This window comes from Grammomys surdaster, unplaced genomic scaffold (assembly GCF_004785775.1).
Source record: "Grammomys surdaster isolate TR1022 unplaced genomic scaffold, NIH_TR_1.0 174, whole genome shotgun sequence".
NCBI classification, from domain to species: Eukaryota; Metazoa; Chordata; class Mammalia; order Rodentia; family Muridae; genus Grammomys; species Grammomys surdaster.
In genome coordinates, this window is record NW_021604622.1 from 25,369,135 (window position 1) to 25,391,103 (window position 21,969).

A 21,969-nucleotide genomic window follows, 5' to 3' on the forward strand; every position below is an offset into this window, starting at 1 on the left:
GATCAGCAGATCAGCTTCCAGCAGACACGTCTCTTCCTGATTTTAAAGGATGTATTTTAGGTGAGCTTATGAAATTAGAGGTAACACATGCCAAGGGGATGAAGTCGGTGATTGGGAGTGAATCCAAGAAGCAGTGGACGCACAGTGCAAAGCAACCCGAGGGGATGGCCATAAGGAGACTGTGATCTCATTAACTATGACTTAAGAGAAGCAGTTGGAGAGGAAGGAGGGATGATGCTGCCCCTTCCTTCTCCGTTCTGTTATCTGGCCTCACCTGAACCTTTACTTTGGGACTTAATTACATTTTCTTTTCCTCTCTTTTCTTCCTTGGGGCTAGTATTACCTAGTATTATGTGTACTGGTGCTTAACATTCTTTGCTTCATTAGCATGGTTTAAGGTGAGCCATCATTTAATTTTTAGGTTAAAACAACAGTGGATCTGCCTCCCTCGGCTGCCTGCAGGTGCTTCAGTGAGCCAAGGTTTGAAGTCTTATATCTGGGCAATATTTGTGAGATGTAGTTATCGAAATGATATCTTATGTAGACTTGTCTAGGAAGTGCAGTCCCTTGAATTGTGACCAGTTTTCTTAGTCTCTGGTTACACTGTCCTGGTGAGTGTTAAAGACCATACAGTTAGTTGAAATTAATTTATATTTGTACTGTCCGGATTAGTTGAGGATTTAATGCTCAGGGGTGACTCGAGCTTGAGATAATTGGGATAATTAACTCTTTGAACTCGGGGCCTAACTCTGATTTCTTGAGTCAACTATTACTTCACAGGCACTGCCTCCTCATTGCAGGGTGTGGTTGTGATTAAGTTGTGTGGATGTGATATACCTTGAGTGCCAGGAGAACTCACTTCTGAGCCAATTCTGTATGGGGCTCATTAAGAATTTATTGACTTAAGTACTTTCTTTTTAGGACCCTTAATTTACCTAGTATTTACTAAGTGAATTACTAGTAGCTACAGGATTCTGTGAAGGATCTCAGGTATTGGGGAACTGAAGCATGTTCAGCTCCAAGTACAAGAGTTGGTTGACGGTGGCCTTTGAGTTCATTTTCTGTCTTTCGCAAATAGAGTTTTATTGAGACACAATCACGTCTGTTCATTTACACGTTGACTGCGGAGAGTTTGGTGCTTTCTGACTTTGGGCTTAGTGATAGGGAAACTAGTAATAATTTCTTTGTGAACAGCTTCAGTAGCCCCGAGGACAATAATAACAAACAGATTTGATGGTACTTGGGGCAAGGAAGGTTGCACTGAGAAGGCTCCCATCCAGGTGGGCCTTGGACATGCTTTGAACACCAGTAGACAGTTCTCACAGGAAAACTATAAGACTTCTGAGTCTGGGAAGGAAGAACTTGGAATGTGAGTTCCCATAGGTAACTCACAAAGGAAAGTGACTATGATGGGGACCCTGGATCAAAGCCAGAGCTGGGAATTAGTCTTCTAATATAGGGTTTGGCAACTTTTCACTCAGGCCAAGAGCTATTATCTGGTCCTTGTAGACTGTGGAAGTCCTTCCAGACTCACAGTTTAGTTTATTCAGATCCTCTTCTGTGTGGCAATAGAGAGCCCCTGTTGACAACAGAGAAATGCTCCAGATTCCCACATCTGTGGATTCATATGCTCACACATGCATGAGAAGATAGTGCTACTGCACACTGTGCAAACTGTGCCAGGGTTAAGGAGAGACCCTGGTGGGGTTGTGGTCAGGCCACAAAGAACTTGAAGTTAGGCCTTCAGAATGGAGATAGGAGAGGAAACAGGTAGAGACATTTTTCAGAATTGGTCTTGACAATGATTGATGAGAAAACGGGTATCTGAGGCTAGAGTCCAAGGAGACTTGAGTGGGATTCAGTGGGAATGCACCCGTAGGTGAATGAGCGATGACTCTTTTGTTATTTAAAGCTGTGCGAGGATGAAAGCTCATGTTTCAATAACTGAACAGAGAGCAGCAAAATTATTTTCATGTAAATAATTAAAGTGGCAAATACTCCTAGGAAATCATGGGGTAAAGGAGTCAGAAATACTCAGTTGGAATTGTTTTGAGTCATTGAGTTTCTCTGTTGACTAGAAAATGGAAAACAACAAATCATATATGGATCAGATGCATGAAAGTAGAAGTGGGCAGTGCCTTTAGTGTATTCCATCAGCATGGGGTCGTTCAATCCTGAGAGATTGCAAGGTGTATTTAATGCATATGGAAGTTTAAATCATTAGAGTGCCTGTTAACAATGTTGACTTATAACTCTTGTTCAATATAGTTTTCCCAGAAAAGCTTTCTCTGATTTTTCTTTCAATCTGTGAAATTATCTAATAATATTGGATTCTTTCACAGGAACATTAAAATCTGCCTTCATCGCTTCCTTCTTGCTAAATAAGTACCTGCCCATCTCTTTCTGGGGCCTTTTATTGTTATTTTTAAAATATTCTTGTGGATTTGTTTCATTTTGTTCTGATTCTTTTTGCTGTTTTTGGAACAGTATTGCTTTGTACCCCAGTGGGCCTCATACTCCCTTGGCAATCCTGTCGTCTTGAGCTTCTGTATGCTAAGATTCCATGTGTGCAACACAATGTCTGCCAAGACCTTATTATTTCCTTTGCTTTGTCATGCCATTGGGATTGGAAGTGATCTATATGCTGGGAAATGGTCTAACACTTGAGCTTTCCTTCCATCCTCTGATTCCATTTTCAGTTGGAGGGATTCGGCCTAGTGCCTTGTTTATATGATAAGCAAATACTCTACCACTGAGCTGTGCCCACTTATGTCTTATGAACAGGTCACTTAAATATGTCACTTTGCTTCTGACATGGTTGGGCATAAGTTTTATTTTGAAACTTATTTCTAGTGTGTGACCCTTTTAAGGATTAAATTGAAATACCCTTTTGGAGATTGAAATTAAATGACCCAGTATGATTTATGAGTGCTAGACATAGAGAAAAGAAAATAAATACCTACATTCAGAACTACTTAAAATTTGTCCAGTAACAATCATGTATTTAACATATATTTTAAAAGCTTTTATTTAAAATAATAAAAAACACTATTATTATGAGGGAGTATAGGTCTGTTCTCAAGTACAGTGCCTATAGGCACCCAAGAGACTGTCAGATCCCACAGAGCTGGCAATACAGGGAGTTATGAATCTCTTGTCATAGATAATTGGTTGCTGAAAGAATAGTCTGAGGTGTTTCTGAGTCAGCTATTCATACCCAATGTTGAGAGTTTTTGAAGATGTATAGGAATAATCAAGATTGATTTTGCTTGTTATCATATTTAAAATGCATATTATCAAAAAATTCCCAGAATTAAAAAAAATCTACAACTTAAAGATTATCAATCAAAAAAATACTGTCATTGTACTTGAACCATATGTCGCTGAGCTTCCACTTCTGTCAGAGGAGCTAATGCTCCTCCATTACAAATCACACAGGTATCAGACTTAAGAAGAGTCAGTGTTGCCCTTAGTCAGTCAGCATGGAGTCATCTATGCTGGTCGCTGGGTAGGTGGCTCATTCTCTAGTGCATGGCTACATCCCCATGCACATAGACACAGTACTAATTCTATTCAGGGTTGTTATTGATAGCAAATAAACAAAGAACATTGAATTGGGAGAAAGATAGAGTAAGAAGCACTAGAGTAAGAAGCTGGAGGGAGGAGTGGTGGATGAACTTGACCAATATATATTGTATAACTACCCAAGAATGAAACTACCCAAGAATGAAAACATATTACTTAAAACATAAATGTAATTTAAGTTTATCTTGGCATGGAACTACCAAAGAATGAAAAATATTACTTAAAATATACATGTAATGTAAGTTTGGTTTGTTAATCGCTTGTAAAAAAGCACAAGGAAGAAATGTTTTCTAGAATAATTTAGAACACACACAAAAAAAGAGACAGGTGTTTTAGAATTAACTAGCAGTCAGTAAACACAAAGCTAGAAATAGCCCATATTAGGTTGAAAAACAGTCATTAAGTTCCCTACAAATTTCTTACATTTGTTAAAAAGGCTAATCTGTTAAGGATTTACACTTAAGTTTTTTTATGGAACATTTTATGTTTCCTGTTGTATACTTACCATCTTTCCTGCCAATTCACATATTTAAACTTTCAAATCTGTCATTGTAACTGAAAACCTGGTTATCTTGTCAAATTCTCTTGTGTCAAACAGCGTACCCATGGGATACTGACAGTCTTTCTGAAGGAAGTATGCTGGTGCCAAAGCAGAGAAAATGGTCTTGACTTGGATGCAGGCCAGGCAAAGTTTTCAGTTAGCAGAACCTTCTAAGACTGACTTGTATTGTGATAATTTATATGAAATATATTTTGTCTTCAAATTGTTTCAGGACCAACTTCAGACTAAGCTTTTGTAAAATACCAAGGGTTTCTTGTCTCCATTGTTTACATGTTTTCTATGAATACATTTGCATCTTGATCCCCTTTTCTCTCAGTGAAATGACCATGCCCTTTCCCTTAAACATTGCCTTCTGAGTTACAAGCATACCTCTGCCTGAACACGTTAAATAAGAATGTAGACTTTTTTCTTTGCTTTTATAGTCATAATCATGAGAGGCCAATTGAGTTTTTCTAAGAGAATATCATCTTAAGACACCTGTGTCTTTCACAATTAATGGAGGTCACAGTTAACATTTTATGGTGTCTCTAGATGAAATGAGCTTTTCAGTTAATATGCTTTTGATGGTTTAACCTTTTCTTTAACGCCCTCTGAATTGTAGTACTTTATATGATGACGGCATTCAACTTCATCTGGTAAGGACTGCACTGTCCCCTCAGAGACTGGATTGTTGTGTTTTGTGATTTGCTGCTAATGTGCCACTGGGGGAGGAGATATGACTCAGTGATGGGTCTTCAGTCCTAGAATCAATAAGACATAAACTCCGAGACAGAGGAAAACCTATTTGGACATCTAGAGTGGGAAAGGATAAACAGGCTTTAACATTGTCATTTGGCATCTGCTAAAGGCAATGGCTTTGTGATTTGAATTAGTCATCTGCATCTGTGGACTCCTCCAATAACATTACTCATAATAGTGATCTCGCTTATGGCATTTGAATGTCTAATGTCTAATTTTATTCCAAGACCTTGGGAACAAATGTCTAATTTTATTCCAGAAATACTAAAGAGAAAAAAATCCATATTTTTAACTAGTATAGCCATAAAACCAAACCAAGTTTACCCCTTAGCAAACTGCTACTTATTTCTATAATGAAAAGAAGACATGAGAACAGAACGGTTCCTTTAAATTGTGTCACTGTACACAGAACAGTCTAACATCTTAATCTTTTGTACCAATGCCTCTTTCCCTTGAAGAATGACCACGGCCCTCATTACTACCTGTTTACATCTAGAGGTGTTATGAAGATTAATGGGAATACTTAACGCTTTGAGCTTCTCCCAAATTGCCCCATTAGAGAAACAGACGCTAAGAGCAACATTTGGTTAGCATCACTGGTTGGCTGCGAGCCCAAATCATTACTCTTTCATGTTGGAAAGGGTGGTGGCCTTTCTCCTGGACCTCACATATATTGTTTTCCCACCTCTGTGCTCACACAATTGCAAGATAAAGTGCTTGCTTCTTCTGCAGTGCCCTGGAGAACAGCCATTTGCTGGGGACATAGATCTTACTTTGTGGTGTGAGCGACCCAACATCTGGGAGTATCAATTTTTTATTCCTTTTAGAAGATTTTCTTTCTTTTTGTAACCTTTAACTTCATAGGTCACTGACCCAAAGAGTAATAGATCAACTTGTCTTGAGAGATTTAAGGACCTTCTTGTTGCCTAGCAGGACTGGAATTTTTGTGCAGCCAAAGTAGTCTTAGGTCCAAGCTTGGAGAAAACTGGTTTGTGAAAGAGATTAGCGGTATCTCTTCAGATCCCTTGCTCCAGTGGAGGGGAGGGATTAAAAGAATCCCATCAGCAGCTCACTTGAGATTCTATCTGGGGATATAATCTTGAAAGAGGTAGGTGTTGTGATGGTGGTACCAAAATGTGCAACGTTTCACATTGACAGTACACAATGAACCATCAGAGTGTTTGCGAGATTACTTGGGTTTTCTGCAATGCATTATTTATTAAACAATTTATTATTTATTTAAAATAAATAAATAATTAAAAATCTAATAAATAAATAATAATAAATAATTTAAATAAAAATAAATTTATTAATTTATTTAAAAGCAACTACTACTACATTGTGTCCTTCAAAACAAAGACAAACAAACAAAACCCACAAAACAAAGCAAAAAGACCAATTGCTAGAGAAAGGCAATCAACCAACATGAAAACAGACATGTATGTAGTAGATACCAGTAATGCACAGCTCAGGTGACTTCAGCTTCAGATTGTCCAAGTCCTTTGTTATCAAGACTATGGTTTATAGTTGGCTTTCCAATCCCAAATGCACAGCCCCCAAAGCATACATATAAGCAAAATTATACAGATTGAATGGGTTATATTTATGGACACACACACACACACACACACAAGTATGTAACAATTGGGGAATTAATGTAGAATATTTGAAAGATTTGAAAGAGAGAAAAGGTTATGGGAGTGATTGAGAGTTTAAAGAGAGGGAGAAAGAATAATGTAATTATGTAAGTATAATTTTAAAAAAAAGAAAAATAGACCATGGCTTATAAATATTGTCTTATTAATATTGTACTTATTAACTGGACTTATGCAAATAAAAACATCGTTCTCTGTTTTGTATGATGATGTTGTAATCATATCTGATAAGATGATTTTGAAATGTTCATTAGGAGAAATATAAACAGTTAAACTGGTTCCAGAAGTTACTAAAATTCACCTTGTCGTTTTTGTTTTTTAAATTAAGATTTTTTTTTTTAAATGACTGTTGCTTATCTCTCCATTGCTGTAATAAACTGCTTAGAATCATTAATAGTGTAAGGACAAGTCTCCTTTGGCTCAAAACTTAAGAACTTCCACACGTGTCCGTCTGACCCTGTTTTGTTCTTGTTGGTGGAGACTGTAGCAGACAAAGCTTGAACACCTTGTGTAGACTGGGCGAAGAGACAGATGGAGCTGCACAGGGTCCCAGGATCTTCTTCAACAGTGACCTAACATTTTACTCCAAGGCCACGCCCCCTAACAGTTCTATCTCACAATAGTGCCACAGCTGGGAACCAAGGCTTCAGCAGACGGACCAAGAGAATAAATTGTCTATCCAAATAAATTTGTCTATCCAAATTAGAGAAACAAATGGTCAGATGTTCAGGCATCTCTGTTGTTTATTAAATCAGTTGCTTAAAATGTTGTTTAATTATTTACTTAATTAGTTTTTATGTAAAATTTGTGTGTGACAGAGTGGGTAAGGCGAGAGGCTTACACAGGAAGGCATCCTCAATCGCTTTCTAATTCATTTTTTGAGATTATGTTTCTCACTGAGCTTGGAGGTAACCAATTGGATAGTCTAGGAAATGAGTTATAGGCATCCCCTGTCTCCAAACTTCTCTCCATACAAGCTATAGGGTATAGAGGTGCAGCACCATACCCAGTAATTTACAGGAGTACAGGGGATCAGAACTCTGGTCCTCATGCTTCCTCAATGGACACAACCTGCGTCCAATCACCATGGTTCCTTTTAGTAAAAGGAATATGACTTAGAAATAAACATGCACACAAATGCATACACACACACACACACACAAAACAATAATAATAATAACAACAATTAAAGAAAAAGGTAATCAATTTCAAAAGAAAACAAAGGGTGTATATGGGAGGATCTTATTGGAGGAAAGGAAGGTAGAGATAACATAACTATATTTTAATCCCATTTCCCAAGTTCATAGCTTGGTCTCTTGCTGAAATGAAATGTGGGCCAGTAGTTTAGAGGAACATTTAACACTATAGTGAGGATGACAGGGGTGGGGTGTGGGGAGGTTTCCATGTAATCAGATCAGAGAGACTAACCTGCTCTTTTAATGGGGAAACATATGTTGCAGTCAGATCATAGTCACAGAAGTGAAGACATTAAGCGGCAGTGGGATCTTCTGTCTCTCTCGTGTTGATACATTGCATAGACCGATGCTCTCTCACAGGTCTCAAACACAGATCTCTTGATAAGTCAGATACCCCTGGTCTCTGGTTCTGGGTGTGATATCACCCACACAAGTAGCAGGATGATATTTTATCCCCTACATCATTACCTCTTTTTACCTTCATTCTCAGCATGCTCGTGGATGCTTTGATTTCGGGGGTTCTACTGAAGGTAACTTGATCTCTGTTTGTATTTTACAGAAACTATCTCTTCAGACTACAGCTTGAGGATCTGTCTCTCATCCAGGTAAATGTGATTTATTTTGCTTTTAACTTACCATTTTTCACCACAAGGATCCAAAGCCAGGTTCATGTAGAGTTGTTAATCTGGATGAGCAGGGTTCATTTCCTCAGTGGTCAGGGCCCCCGGACTCTGAGCTGCTTTATCTGATGTGAGTCATCACCTCTTTAATTCCCAGTTAGCCATTTCCTACTGCATGTGGTCAGTTTGCTCCCTGGATATCAGGTGGTGACAGTGGGAGAGACATGGGTTAAAATCCCGATAAAGCAAAGAGAAAATGTTAACCTCTAAAAATGAATTCATTTTTGTTGCCATGTGGAGATTGAACTTGGTATTTTATGCTTGAATGTTTATTTTTGTGGCCAATCTGATCTCCACAGCTTCTTTGCTTCCTCTAGTCTTTTAGGAAAATATGCCAGGCAGGTTCTTTTAGAAGGGAAAATGAAAGAGATACAAATATCTCCCCTACCCGTGTTTCAAAGCTTTCCCTGCAGACTGTTAGTATCCTTGAGCTTTGGAGAGTTTGGAAAATAGACTTGAAACAATTTTAGTAATACCCTGCTGTCCTGGGCGCTAAGAAGTGACTGGGTTGAAGTTGATCCTTTCTGTCTAGAATGTTGGGTAAGAATGAGCAAAGTCACTCAAAGGAGATGAGGCACAGGAATTGTTCAACGGTTGTGTTTTGCTTTTGCTTTTTAAGTTATGATGATGAATAAATACTTATAATAGTTTTATCATATTGGACAACAAGTTACCTTCACACTACAGTTTGGTGTGTAACTGACGTCTTCAGCTGAGCTAACTGGTTGTTAAAATGGTGACTTTTATTGATAAGCAATCAGAGTGATCAGCAAGTGACAGGTACCCTCCCTCTTAAGTTAATCAGAACAATGAGAAATAGACTAAACGATGTCACTTATATTTAGATCTAAAAACATACAATTCAAAGAAGCAGAGGATAAAATGATGGCTACCGAAGGCTTAAAAAATACATAAAGGCCTGGAAAGGCTTTTGCCAAAGTATACACAATTCCAGTTAGACATCAGGAAGAATTCGAAGATATGATTATACAGCTTGATAATTAGAGTTGCAATACCTATGCAGCATACTTTCAAACTGTCAAAAGCAGGTTTTAAATTTTCTTTTCACAGAATCACAATAAATTTATTAGATAATATACAGATTCTGATGCTCGAAGCCATTTCACAGTCTATACACGTATAATGAAATCGCATTGTGTTAAAAATATATGAAATTTAACCAAGCAACAGTTTAAAAGTTTAAACACAATTGTAAAAAATATTATAAAATAATCTTATGGAATATTGGCCGTTCAATATAGAGTATGTTCATTTCTACTCTCATGGTATCGGGCGGTATCTAAGCTTTCATCTGTGAAATGTGGGCTGTGAGCTGGGGAGCTAGCTCAGTAAGTGTTCAATCCCGGAACCGAGGGAATAATGCAGGTGTGGTAGTGTGCACTTGTACTCTCAATGATAGGGAAGTGGAGTCAGGCAGCTGGATCCCGGGGCTTGAATAACTGCTAGCCTACTTGAAGGATTCCAGGGCTGGAGAGATCTTGCCTCAAACTGTGCTTTTGGTGGCTCCTTGGCTTCCCCATGCATGAACGCATGGACTCTCACAGAATTGTGCATCCACACAAACATAAATGTGTACACACACCCTAAAACGGGTATAGAGTGACTGTGCAAGTGTGTGCAGAGGAGTGTGCACAGAAAAAATAACTTTATTTATTTATTCCTATCCTAACTCTCTGGGGTTAGAGATTCTAGAAGCATTAAATTCCAGGAAAGTGAACACAATTTACAAACAGACTTCTCCACTGTGGGAAGTCAGTGTTTCTTGGAAAAAATGATGGTTCTAGGACAGACAGAGGATTGTATAAGATCAGATGGAGGAGCTTGTTTTAGAAAGGGAAGAGGGGTTCAAAGACTGGCAATGAGATGTTGGGACCCAGGAGCCATCTGAGAGTGAGCTCACTGCACAAAATGAAGAAATTGTTTGCCAAGAAACAGTAAAAGTAGCAGATTATTGAACACTGAATCAGATAAGAACTGATGAACATATGTTAACATTATAATAAATGAGGCAAAAAAGCCAACTATAATATTGACGGAAAAAATCTAATAGAAAATTAAGAACTGGCAACTGTCCCACTGTAAACTCAACCACATAAACATGATCCTTGGGTGGCAAATTTGTCATGTGGGTTTGATGACAAATAAGACATTGACATTCTCATAGTACCTACCTAGATAATAGTTACTAACTGCACTTGGAAAACTAGGACGTCATCAATGAAGAACCCTACTATGAATCTATAACCATGCAGAGTAATAGGACTTTAGCAGTAATGGACAAAGGGTCTGTGATTTGTTGAACTGAGGATGCAGTAGGGTTTCCATGACAACCCACCCAAACTTATAAACAATCTCATCATAAGGAAACATCACTTAAGCCCAAGTAAACATCTTACAAAAATCTAGTTTTGAACTTTCAAATATTGGTATGTGTGCAAATAAAGACCTGCTTCATCCAGAAAGAGATCACCTTAACATGTCTATCAAGTGTGATACTTATCCAAATTGATTCTTAAAACAAACTTTATCACGCTATAAGTGACACTTTTGAGACAATGTGGAAATCTGAATATCACTAGATGAGATAGAAACTTTGTGCCTTATAAATATATAGACATTAATCCCTTGATTTGTATGACTATGATGATAAATGCCATGGAAGAGAATGCCCTTTTCTTTGGAAAATGACAACAAACTGTGGAGGGTTGCTATGATTTCAATATCTAGTGTTCCCCCCATCAATAGGCTCCTGTGTCTGCATACATGTCCTTAGCTTGTGGTACTGCTTGGGAAAGTTTTGGAATATTTAGAGGTGGGGTCTTGCCGGACAAAGCAGGTCACAGTGATGGGCTAGAGGGTGAGGGTGGAGTAGGGAGGGACTTTATAAGTCAGCTCCACTTTCTGTTCACGTTCTGCTTCTTGACTGTGGGAGCAGCATAACTAGTTGGACTCCTGGTATTGTTGGCAAAGCTTCCTGCCATGACCATGATGTCATGTGGTTCTTTGAGCCAGAATGAAGCCTTTGTCACCAGACATTCAGGTATTTCATCACAGCCAAAGGAAAAGTAGCTGACAAGAGGAGTTAAAGGACATCGTGTTCATAAGTGACTTGTAAACAGCTTAAGTTGTGTGTGTGTGTAGTTGTTACACACACAAAATGAAGAAATGAAACAGCAAGTCTGATAGCGTGTTACTAAGGAAATTGGGATCAATATCATAAATACTCTTAACATTTCTTGACTATATCATAATAAATGCAGAAAGCTCCAGGTATGCCACTCCTGTTAAGCTGTGAATAGGAGTGTTGTCAGGGCAAGCAGACACTAATTGTCTTTCCAGCTATCACTTCATTTTGCCAGGACTATCTCTGACAAGGTCATATGTAGGTCGCTGACAGCAGTGAACACCCTTACTGAAAAAGTGAAGTATGTCAGTATGGCTACCTAGTGCGTCTCAGTCTGCTCACAGACTGAGGAAAATAGTGACATCCAAAAGGTGGTTTTCAATACAGCTGATAACAGGAGCCAAACATTCTCCTCACCCCTGACCCTGACTGCCCATGCTGAGCCGTGCCACTCTCCTGTTTTGTGTCTGTGTCTGTAGGATTGTAGCTCCTTGTTTACTTTGTGTTACAAGAGATAAAGCTAAATTTTTCTCAACACTATTTGTTTCTCATGTGTCCCTAGGAAACAAGTCTAGTTGATTTCTATGAATATTTTATTTTTATTTAAATTACTTATTCCAAGGGTGAAAAAAATAATAATGGCACTGGCAAACAAAAAACTGAATTGTTGTTATAAATGGGTCATGTGAGAGGCCTGAAGACAGTACAGGCCTTAAAGACACTTACTGCTGAACCCAATACCCAATGCTTGGTCTTGAGAATCGCATGATAAGCATACACACAAATACACAGACACACACAGACACACAGACACACAACACACACTTATACACAAACACACACACAGAAGGAAGAGAGAGACAGAGAGAGAGACACACACACAGACACACACACAGAGATACACACAAATGCACAAACATACACAGACATGTACACACAAAAAGAAAGAGAGACATACACATACACACGGACACACAAACAACATACACACTTATATATATATACACAGTTTCATACATATTCACAGACACACATACCCAGAAACACACACAGGAATCCATGGACACACACTCTCATACTAATATTTATGCACACAAACACACTCATAAACACACATTGACACACACTAACACACATGCTCACACACACAGATATAGTCTCATACACACAGTCACATACGCACACAGGCACACACTCATACACACCACACGCATATACAAACTTACATACAGAGACCTACTCACATACACACAGAGACACACACTCAAAAACAGACACACACCTATAGGGACACACACACATGCATACACATAGGAGAGAGAGAGAAAGACAGAGAGAGAGAGAGAGAGAGAGAGAGAGAGAGAGAGAGAGAGAGAGAGAGAGAATAAAATGACATATTTAGTCTTAGATAATTCTATATTATCTGTTATTCTCAATGGATAAAAAAATAAGGATCTATGGGGAAAAGAGCTTCATATTACTATAGCCGAATTCTGCCAATCTAAATGGGATCATTACTTGTCTGAATTCCGTAAGTCTCAAGGCTTGTATATTCTGTGTCTCTAGCCTGCTTTGACTCAACCGCCATACTCAGGCACTCAGCACTGCTGCTGGACAGGGCAGCGGTGATAAGTAGGATGTGTGTCAGTAGGATGTTAGTAACTTCTGATTCTTTACACAAAGACCGCTTTCTACTAGAGATTTGTAGACTTGAGGTTAACAGTTTTTTCCTCCCCTCTCCAAAGACAAAAAAACAGCAAACAAACAAACAAAAACAAAACAACAACAACAAAAACAACCCAAGAACTGATATCAACTTTGAAAGGAAGGAAGGAAAAAAATGTAAGTGGAGGCAAATGAAGTTGGCTCCTGTGCAACCATTCTATGTTGTCTTGCTCCTCTGTTCCTGAAGATGCCATGGCTCCTTCATGTGGCTGGTGTCTAACTCATCTCTTCCATCACCTTGAACACAAGGTAGTCTACCTTCAGTGTCAAGCTGTGTCTTGGTTCCACAATCACTGACTGTTTCCCACAGTCAAGTACCTTCTCTTGCAGCCTCTCCCTTGACCCCACCTTCTTCATCTACAAAAATAATTGGAACTTCAACCTTCACTTCAAGCATTTTGCTTTGGATCCAGTCAAGGAAGGTTGGCATGTGACACTGAGGTCGTTTCTTGGTGGTATAGCTTTTGGATCTGGCTAGTGCTCACTCCTCAGGAGGTAATCATCCTGTGTTTTATTTCTCTCTGTGTGCTGATTCACTGCATTAGGACACCAGGCAGATGGCAGTAAACAAACAACGGCTGTAAATGTTCTAATCCCTTGACATGCAGTATGCTGCAGCCCTCCTTTATCTTTACTTAGATGACATTTATTTACTGTGGGAGGGGAGGGTCTTTGTGCACATACTATGACATGTGCGGAGGTCAGAAGACAATCCCTGAAATCAGTTCTCCTCCTGTGCCATTTGGGTCCTAGGGATAGAAGCCATGCCCTCATGCTTGGTGGCAAGCACCTGTACCTACTGAGCCATTTTGCAAATTCCTACTTTGTCTTTTTAAAGTTCAGGTTAAAGGGTATGAGATAGGCCTCTCAGAAAGGCTCTGAAAGAGACTTGCAAGTGTCTCTTGTTGCTCTGTGGAAATCTCAGTCCTAGGGTGAACAGGCAGTTCCTGACTCTGAGATGCTCTCCCTTATACATTGGCTGCTATATTCTCTATGCTCTCTACTCTTCTGTTCAGTGACTCTGCCTTCACGTCTTAACTTTGGTTGAGCAACAGTGAGCCAGCACATGTGGAATGATGCTCCTTTCCTCTTTAGAGATTTTCACAGACTTTAAGAAACTCCAGCTGGGGCAGGGTGTTCTGCACTGCACTGTTGTCTGTTAAACACTGTTATCAGTAGTGGTATCGGTTTGTGGATCCCTGGTGAAACTTTAAGGATTCTGTGAGATTGTAACACAATGAAAAAACCTCATTATGAGCTCATGATTCCTGAGAGTCCTGATGCAAGCGGCTGGAACAGAGTAAACAAATTCTTCCAATCTGAGGGTGTTTCTGCCCATGTGAACCTCATTGCACTAGTCAACACAGGCATCAGAAATGAAGTCTTGGAAAGCCTTGAGTAAATGATGGATTTGATACAAATCTCCACCATCACCAGAGGACTAGTCACATATATGTATGCCATGAAGAGGCTACGTGTGGTTGGTTACTATGAGCTCCAGCTAGCAAACTTCAGTATGTAAGGGGAAACACCCAAGAGCTGCTTTTAATCACAGAAATAAAAGGTGCTTTTCATCAGTGACTTGAGAATCCAGCATTACTGTTGGATCACTTACAGACCATCTTTCCACCTAGGGATGGAGGCAGATGTCCTGGCATGCTGTTATTTAGCCATGCCTACTGAAGACCAGTCATTTCCAGGCAGAGTAAGAGTCTACCATTATATGTCTGCGTCTCTTCTGCTTTGTGTTGTAATAACAGCTTCGAAACTCTGTCATCACGTCTGTTCTTGCCTCGGTGATGACATTTGTTCTAGAAGAAAAACAGTTTCAGGAAAATATAAGAGCACAGACCATTGAAAACCACGTTTGCCAACCTGGAAGCGTGCCACCACAGTCTCTGCTCAGGTACCCACTGATCTGATCCCACTGGACAAGTAGGAAAGAATAAGAGGAGAAAGTTCAGCTCCTCCCTCACTGTCTATGGGGGAATTTCACAGGGTCTGCTTTTTTTCTCCTCCTTTCAAAAAGAAAGGAATTCACTGTTTCTCACAACAGCAAGCACAAGGGGAAGAATAGAGATCTGTGTACCACTGGTCTCCTTATAACTTCTAAACTTGGAATGTGTTCATCTCTCTCACTTCATTGTCTTTATTGTAGAAAACATTGTCAGTAGCTAAGATGGGTGTTAGTTTCTCTCTCTGTGTATCTGTGATTGGGAACTGACTTTTAACTTGTGTCCATGGTTAAGCTATTACCGAGCAGGGCAGTTCTTCCTCCTGAGGTATATGACAGCATCTAGGGACACTTTCCATGGTCATGGATGTATATATACTGCACTACACAGAGCAGTGCCTCCCCACCCAGAAAAGCATCTCATTCTGTGTGATGTACTGCCGATGGTGCACTCCTTTGCCAGTTGGTTTGTACCTCAGTTATCACATATTTCAAATAAGTCAGATAATGATCCAGGAACTGTGGATGAGTGCTTGATTGCACCTAGAAGATCTGTGATATGCTAGGAAATTCATCTTTTCAGATTTTATTAATATATACAATCCTTAACATATTTAAACCATTGGTGACCATGTCCAAAAAATATGCTGTGATTCTTGGGTCTATATTGCCTTCTTTTATTAATATGAGATTAAATTTAAAAATGAATTAAGTCAATTTATAATATACACTCTAATGGGTCATAACACTCTGGTATAAGTACCCTCGGCTGGAAAGCTCTAGAATCTAAAGAATGATTAACTAATTAATAATTTAGAATAATTATTCCAATGAGATAGTCACATTGATTAATTTTTTAAATTATGTTTTGTATTTATTGAGTTGGGAGGGCCTGGCCTCCCCTGTGGCTCTAAGAAATCCTGGCTCCAAAGCATCGTCCCTCATTTGTCTTTCTTTATCACGTGTTCTTAAAACCTCAGTTTGCTGGAAACAGAAAGATTTGATTATATCCTTTTAAGGGTCAGAGAACTAAGGCACGTCAATCATAAAGTTGTAACACACATAAGTATGCCAGCTCATTTGCATGTCATCAGCATGCAATCATGGCTGTCTGTGGCTGCTAATCAGAGGACCTGAGCACTTCCAGCACAGATAATCAGAGCCTGAAGTATTTATGGTTTAAATCTTTTAAGAAAATGTGTTTGATTCTCCTATCTGAGTGATAGGAAGAGTTCCATGTGTGTTTCTTGGTAGACCGAAGAGCTGAATGTGAGGCAGGGTTAGATGTTTTCGTTGTTACAATTTTTTTCCCTTTCTCACACAGTGTTCTGTTGATGAGATTCTCTGTGTTCTCGTGTATGATACTCAAAGAGTCTGATGAAGACTAATAGCCTGGAGCCCATACAGCCCCTCCTCCATCATCTGCTTCTAGTCTCTTATGTCTTACCCCCCGGTCAGGATTCCTGTCAAGCACTGTTGTGGCTAACAGTTTGTTCAAAACTTTTCATCCGCCCTCTTCATAACTTCTTGGAGGGTTTGCATTGAGAATAAATAGGTGTGCTGTACACAGAGCCTGGCTGGGTTTTCATTGGTTCCGGTTGGGTAGTCTCTTTCCCTCACTCATTGAATACACATAAGAGACTCATTTCTCATGTCTGACAGTCCAGGGCAGGCTTTGAGGGGCTCTGTCTCATGTTGCCATTTGGGAGTAAGTTTTAGTTGATGTCATCTCCATCTTCACCCTGCCTATTTCAGAGTAGCCTAGGAGAGTGATTAGACACCTCCTTGAGCATCCATTCTCAGTCAAATTGCACTGTCATAGCATAGTGCCACATCACACATGGGCAGGAAACAGTGAACAGCTAGGAAGGAGAACAAGATGAGCCCCAAGGATGTGCTTTTCTGGTCTCTTCTTCTACCCTACTTACTTATTTTAATTTCTCCTATACACAAACAGATTTATTCATGCCTCTGACATTTTTGTGAATAGTAAGCATGGTACCCTGAACAAGCCACTTAACCTATTCAGACCTCAATTTTCTCCACAGTATATTTTGGAGAGGAGATTGAAGACATGGGGATTATCCCTGAAGTCCTTGTCAGTATTGGAATTTTAATCATCATCCTGCTTACGTTCCCTTCCGGTCATTGTTTGAATGATTCTTATTTCTGTGTCCTTAAGGAAAGCTGTCCCTATTAACTTGCTGTGACGTTTACTTGGTCAAGTTTCAATGTGATCTGTGGCGAAGTAGTGCTGTCAGTCACAGCAAAAGAATGACCACATGTTTATTGAGTCCCTGCCCTGTATTCAGCTATTAGAACACAGCATCTCATTGGTAGAGAGTCACTGAGGTTTGGGTGGCATCCTAATCTTACAGAGTAGTTCAGGCTCAGGGCACATGTGATTCCATCAAGGTAATTTCTTCATATGTAGTTGAGCTCAGTTTTGGCTGGTGTGTGGAAGACTGCAGAGGAAAGGTGGCTGCTTTACCTCTACCTTGTATTCTACTCCTTTGTCCTGTTTGCGATGTGACCTACTGTTAGCCCTTGGTTTATAATGACTACATATGTTAACTTGTAATTGTAATTTACACTGGAGTTTAAAGTCAGGTTCCATGGAGCCCTCTCTGACACATAAACTCATAATGCATGAGCTATTGAGATAAGATTTCAGGAGATGGGAGTTGGAGAGTATTGCTAAGAAAGAGAACAGGCCAAGAAGCTCTCAGAGTTGGAGTGCACCCTCAGCCAGATCACATGGGGAAGTAAGGAACATGACTAGGTCCATGGCTCATGTTGTTAAGGCAAAGAGGATGCTCAATTACATACAATTCCTCATGCCCTTCAATTAACCCTACTTCCTGCTTTGCTTGGAGACATAGTGACATAGCTTTCCAATGCAGTGACTTTTATCAGCAGAGAGTAATTCTCCAGGGGAGGAGACTGGTTTCAGCCAATGCTGAAGCAGCTAAAGACAGGGAGCCCTGCTCTGAACACAGACCTGGGCAAGGTGCCAGTTTCTCCACTATGATGGATCATGCTCAGGAGTTTCAGGAATATTATTTAGGTTTGTTCAGTGTTCTGGACCCTGACTTCACAGATAGTTGCTTCTACTCAAAACCAACCAATCTACAAACCAGCAATCAAACAAGCAGAAAGAGAAACAAAAGCCAAACCACTATCATCAAAACAAATGAAGTAAATGAAGTGTTTTTATGTATTTGTTGCTGGTCTTATTTTGAATTTCTTCTTTTCAAGCAATCTCAAAAAAAGAAAATGAAAATCAAAAATACATGCATATTTTTCTCAGCTGTCTCTATCATTTAGTTTAATGAAATGAGGTCAAGAAATGTCTATGACCCAATGGTAGAAACTGTCTGATGATCACCAATCACCAGGCACTAGATAAATGGAGGGTTCATTCAGCTATCTGAATGTATTTCTATGTTCTTCTTAAAAGTAGCCTGGAACCTGATATAACTGTTGAAGGATGTGCAGGCTGAAGAGTTCTCTGCCCTGTTTCCATCTCCTTTATCTTTCCTGCTCTTCCCCAAATATTGACACTGATGGATGAGCTGGCACACCGGGAAACCCCACTGTTTCTAACTGAAATAATATGCTTCTTATTTGGGTAAGAGATTACAAACTGTGGACGCTGGAGGCTTGTGGTTACCTAGAGGGCAAGTAAGAAGTGAAAGGGAAGCTCCCGAGAAAAATAAATGAGAAAATGTGGGTCACATAGCCCTAACATTCTTTAGACTGAATGGATTGAAACTTCTCATGAGAGGGCTGTGAACCCCTTAGTCATTTGTCATCCTGATTTTATTCAGAACCATGACAGGATTGGACAGAGCAAGTGTAGACACAGCTATACTGGGCACAATCCTTGTTTAGCATGTCTGTCAAATATGATTTCTGCCTTGCCCCATGTTGAACCTTTAAGAGCGTATGTATTTCTTTATTAGATAAAAATGTTCCGTCTGTTTATATCAGTTCTCACTGACTTTGGTGTTATCAGCCTTTTACTAAGTGTTTTGGCAAATTTGATGCCAACTTGACACAAACCAGAGTCATCTGAAAGTATGGAACCTCAGTAGAAAACAAATGCCTTCATAAGATACAGCCATAAGGCATTTTCTTAATAATGATTGGTATGTGAGGGCCCAGTGGCCATTGTGGATGTAGCCATCCTTAGACTGATGGTCCTGGATTCTATAAGAAAGCAGATTGAGCAAGTCATGATTCTTAAACCAGGACACCGCACCCCTCCATGGCCTCTGCATCAGCTCTTGCCTGTAGGCTGCTGCCCTGCTGAAGTTCCAACTCTCACTGCTCTTGATAATGAATAGAACTGTGAATGAAATAAACTCCTCACTAAGTTGTTTTTGGTTATGGTATGTCATCACAATAGTAATCCTAACTAGATCACCAAGTGTCACCACATTATATTATATGGGTTGACTGAACAAGTTAACTATTTCAATTTATCCATATTTTCAAATTTTAGGAGTATTCAAATTTTATGTAAATATGTTCTAGAGCACACACAGTGACGTTTGCTTGAAGACATTCCTCACTATGTGTAGTGGATTCTGTCCAAACATTCACATAGACTGTTAATATTTTCCATAGAGTACTTATACATCCCTTTGCCAAAATAAAATTCAATCACCATTTATATAAATGGGCAAAATTAAAATATATCTGATTTTCAAGAAAACATACCTATGATTGAAGATAGTGGAGGAAAAACTATCAGACCACCTCTTTCTCAATAAATAATTTAACTCCAAAACTTTTGAATAACGATGGAAACTTCTAGGAACATATGAAAGGGAACACATGTATATATGTTTATATTTATACATATATGAGTGTATATCCTTTAAGAAGTCTTCATATTTTGAGTACATACACACATTATATATATATATATATATATACATATACATACACATACACATACACATACACATACACACATATATATATATATATATATATATATATATATATATATATATAGTGCGTGTGTTTAAAGGGAGAGTGCATGTTTGCAATAGAGGTGGTAGCTAACCAGCTAGAGAGATGGTAGACAGACAGGTGATAGATGTAAACATTTTCAAGAACGTAAAGCATCATTTTGTTGGAAATGAAATAGGGAAAACTGTAAGCTAAAATACACTGAAAACGCTTGACAACACCCAGAGTAATTACTTCAGAAGAAAGAAAAACACTGGAAAGAATATAAAATGACACAAATTAAGAGCCCCACATTGCATGGCATTCAGCTAAGTGCTCCAGTAATTCCATCAGTGCAAGATGGAAGACGGAATGTCGGTGAGCACCATGGCTCTCACCAGTTATGTCATGTTGGAGCAATAGAAAAGATTTAAAGGTCATTATCGTACAGGAGAAACTAACGTAGGATAAAAGTACATTGGGCTCTTTTTTTTAGAAAGTAAACCTTGATGTGACAGTGGCTTCTGATGAAGAAGAACTATATATTGACAAAGGCAGAGTGCTGACAGTACGAGGTGAAGTCTCAATGCTTTGTGAACACATGGTATCGCTTTCTTACAAGAGGTTCCAAACTTTGAAATTATATGGGTCCAGGGGTAGAATTTCTAGCCTAAAACAGGGTAGAATTAATTCGCCATGTTCCGGGGATTCTGAAGATATAAATTCTTGACTGAAAACTGAAAAGCCAGATCATAGGAACTAGGGTGAGTGAGGAGCACTGGCAAGACCCTTTATCCTATGAAATTTATTCCAAGTCACCCAGGGTGCCTGACCTGGGTGCAACAAACTCTATAAGTAGCAGGTTTTTCCATATGTACATAATTATAGTAAAGTTGGTTCATAAATTAGGCATCAAGACTGATTAGCAAAAGCACTAGGGAAGTAGTCCATTTGCCAGGAGAGATGGCCCAACTGCTAAAGCACTTGCTGTATAAATGTTAAGACCTTGTTTTGGATCCCCAGGCTCCATGTAAAAGATTGGCTTGTATGTGAGCACAGGATCCCAACCTACACTTGGTGTTGAGACAGAAGGCTCCCAGGTTCACCAAGTACAGAACAAAAAAATACAATATGCTAGAAAGTAATATAACACGGCATTTGATATTATGGCACTTCTGGCCATAATAGTTGCATAACCCCCACACATACATATACACAGCATGTCTCTATACTTATAGCCAGATGAAAATTATACAATTATATGGATAGGTTGTGACAAATACATATGAAACATGTGAATACGTCTCTACCTTTCCAAGGTAATAGTTAATAGGTATCCCCAAAACACCTCTGTCTATCTCTGAGACAAATAGTAAGGACCTCACAGCTTAATAGAATGCATGTAGGAAGTACATGTCATCCAGAGAAAAAGCATGAATTTCATAGTTAGGATAATTTAGTGTGTGTATCCCTGGGGAAGTCTAATACATCCTCCATGAGCGTTTGTTAATTGCCTGTAGATGAAGGCCATCTATAGGCTAGGCTGATGCAGTTCTTTCTGTCCATGCTGGGATGTCAGAATTGGAATTGTTCAGGTTTTGTTTAAGTAGTCATATTCTTGAGATTTTGTGGGCATAGCTACCCTGTCATATACAGAAAACACAGTCTTGCAGCAGACTTGCTAGTCCTAAAACTAAACATATAAGCAACACTAAATGGCCTCACCAGGTGTGTGTATATAGAAACAGACAAGCCTATAGATGGCCT

General features: G+C 39.2%; 1 protein-coding gene across 1 annotated transcript in view; it reads left to right on the plus strand.

Moving 5' to 3' along the window:
* The window catches only part of Sema5a (semaphorin 5A), a 433,461-nt gene that overhangs the window by 206,673 nt on the left and 204,819 nt on the right, over window positions 1-21,969 (plus strand). Inside the window, exon 5 of the mRNA XM_028767632.1 lies at window positions 8,296-8,341. Coding sequence (XP_028623465.1) covers window positions 8,296-8,341 — 46 coding nt within the window. The remainder of the gene's footprint in view (window positions 1-8,295; window positions 8,342-21,969) is intronic.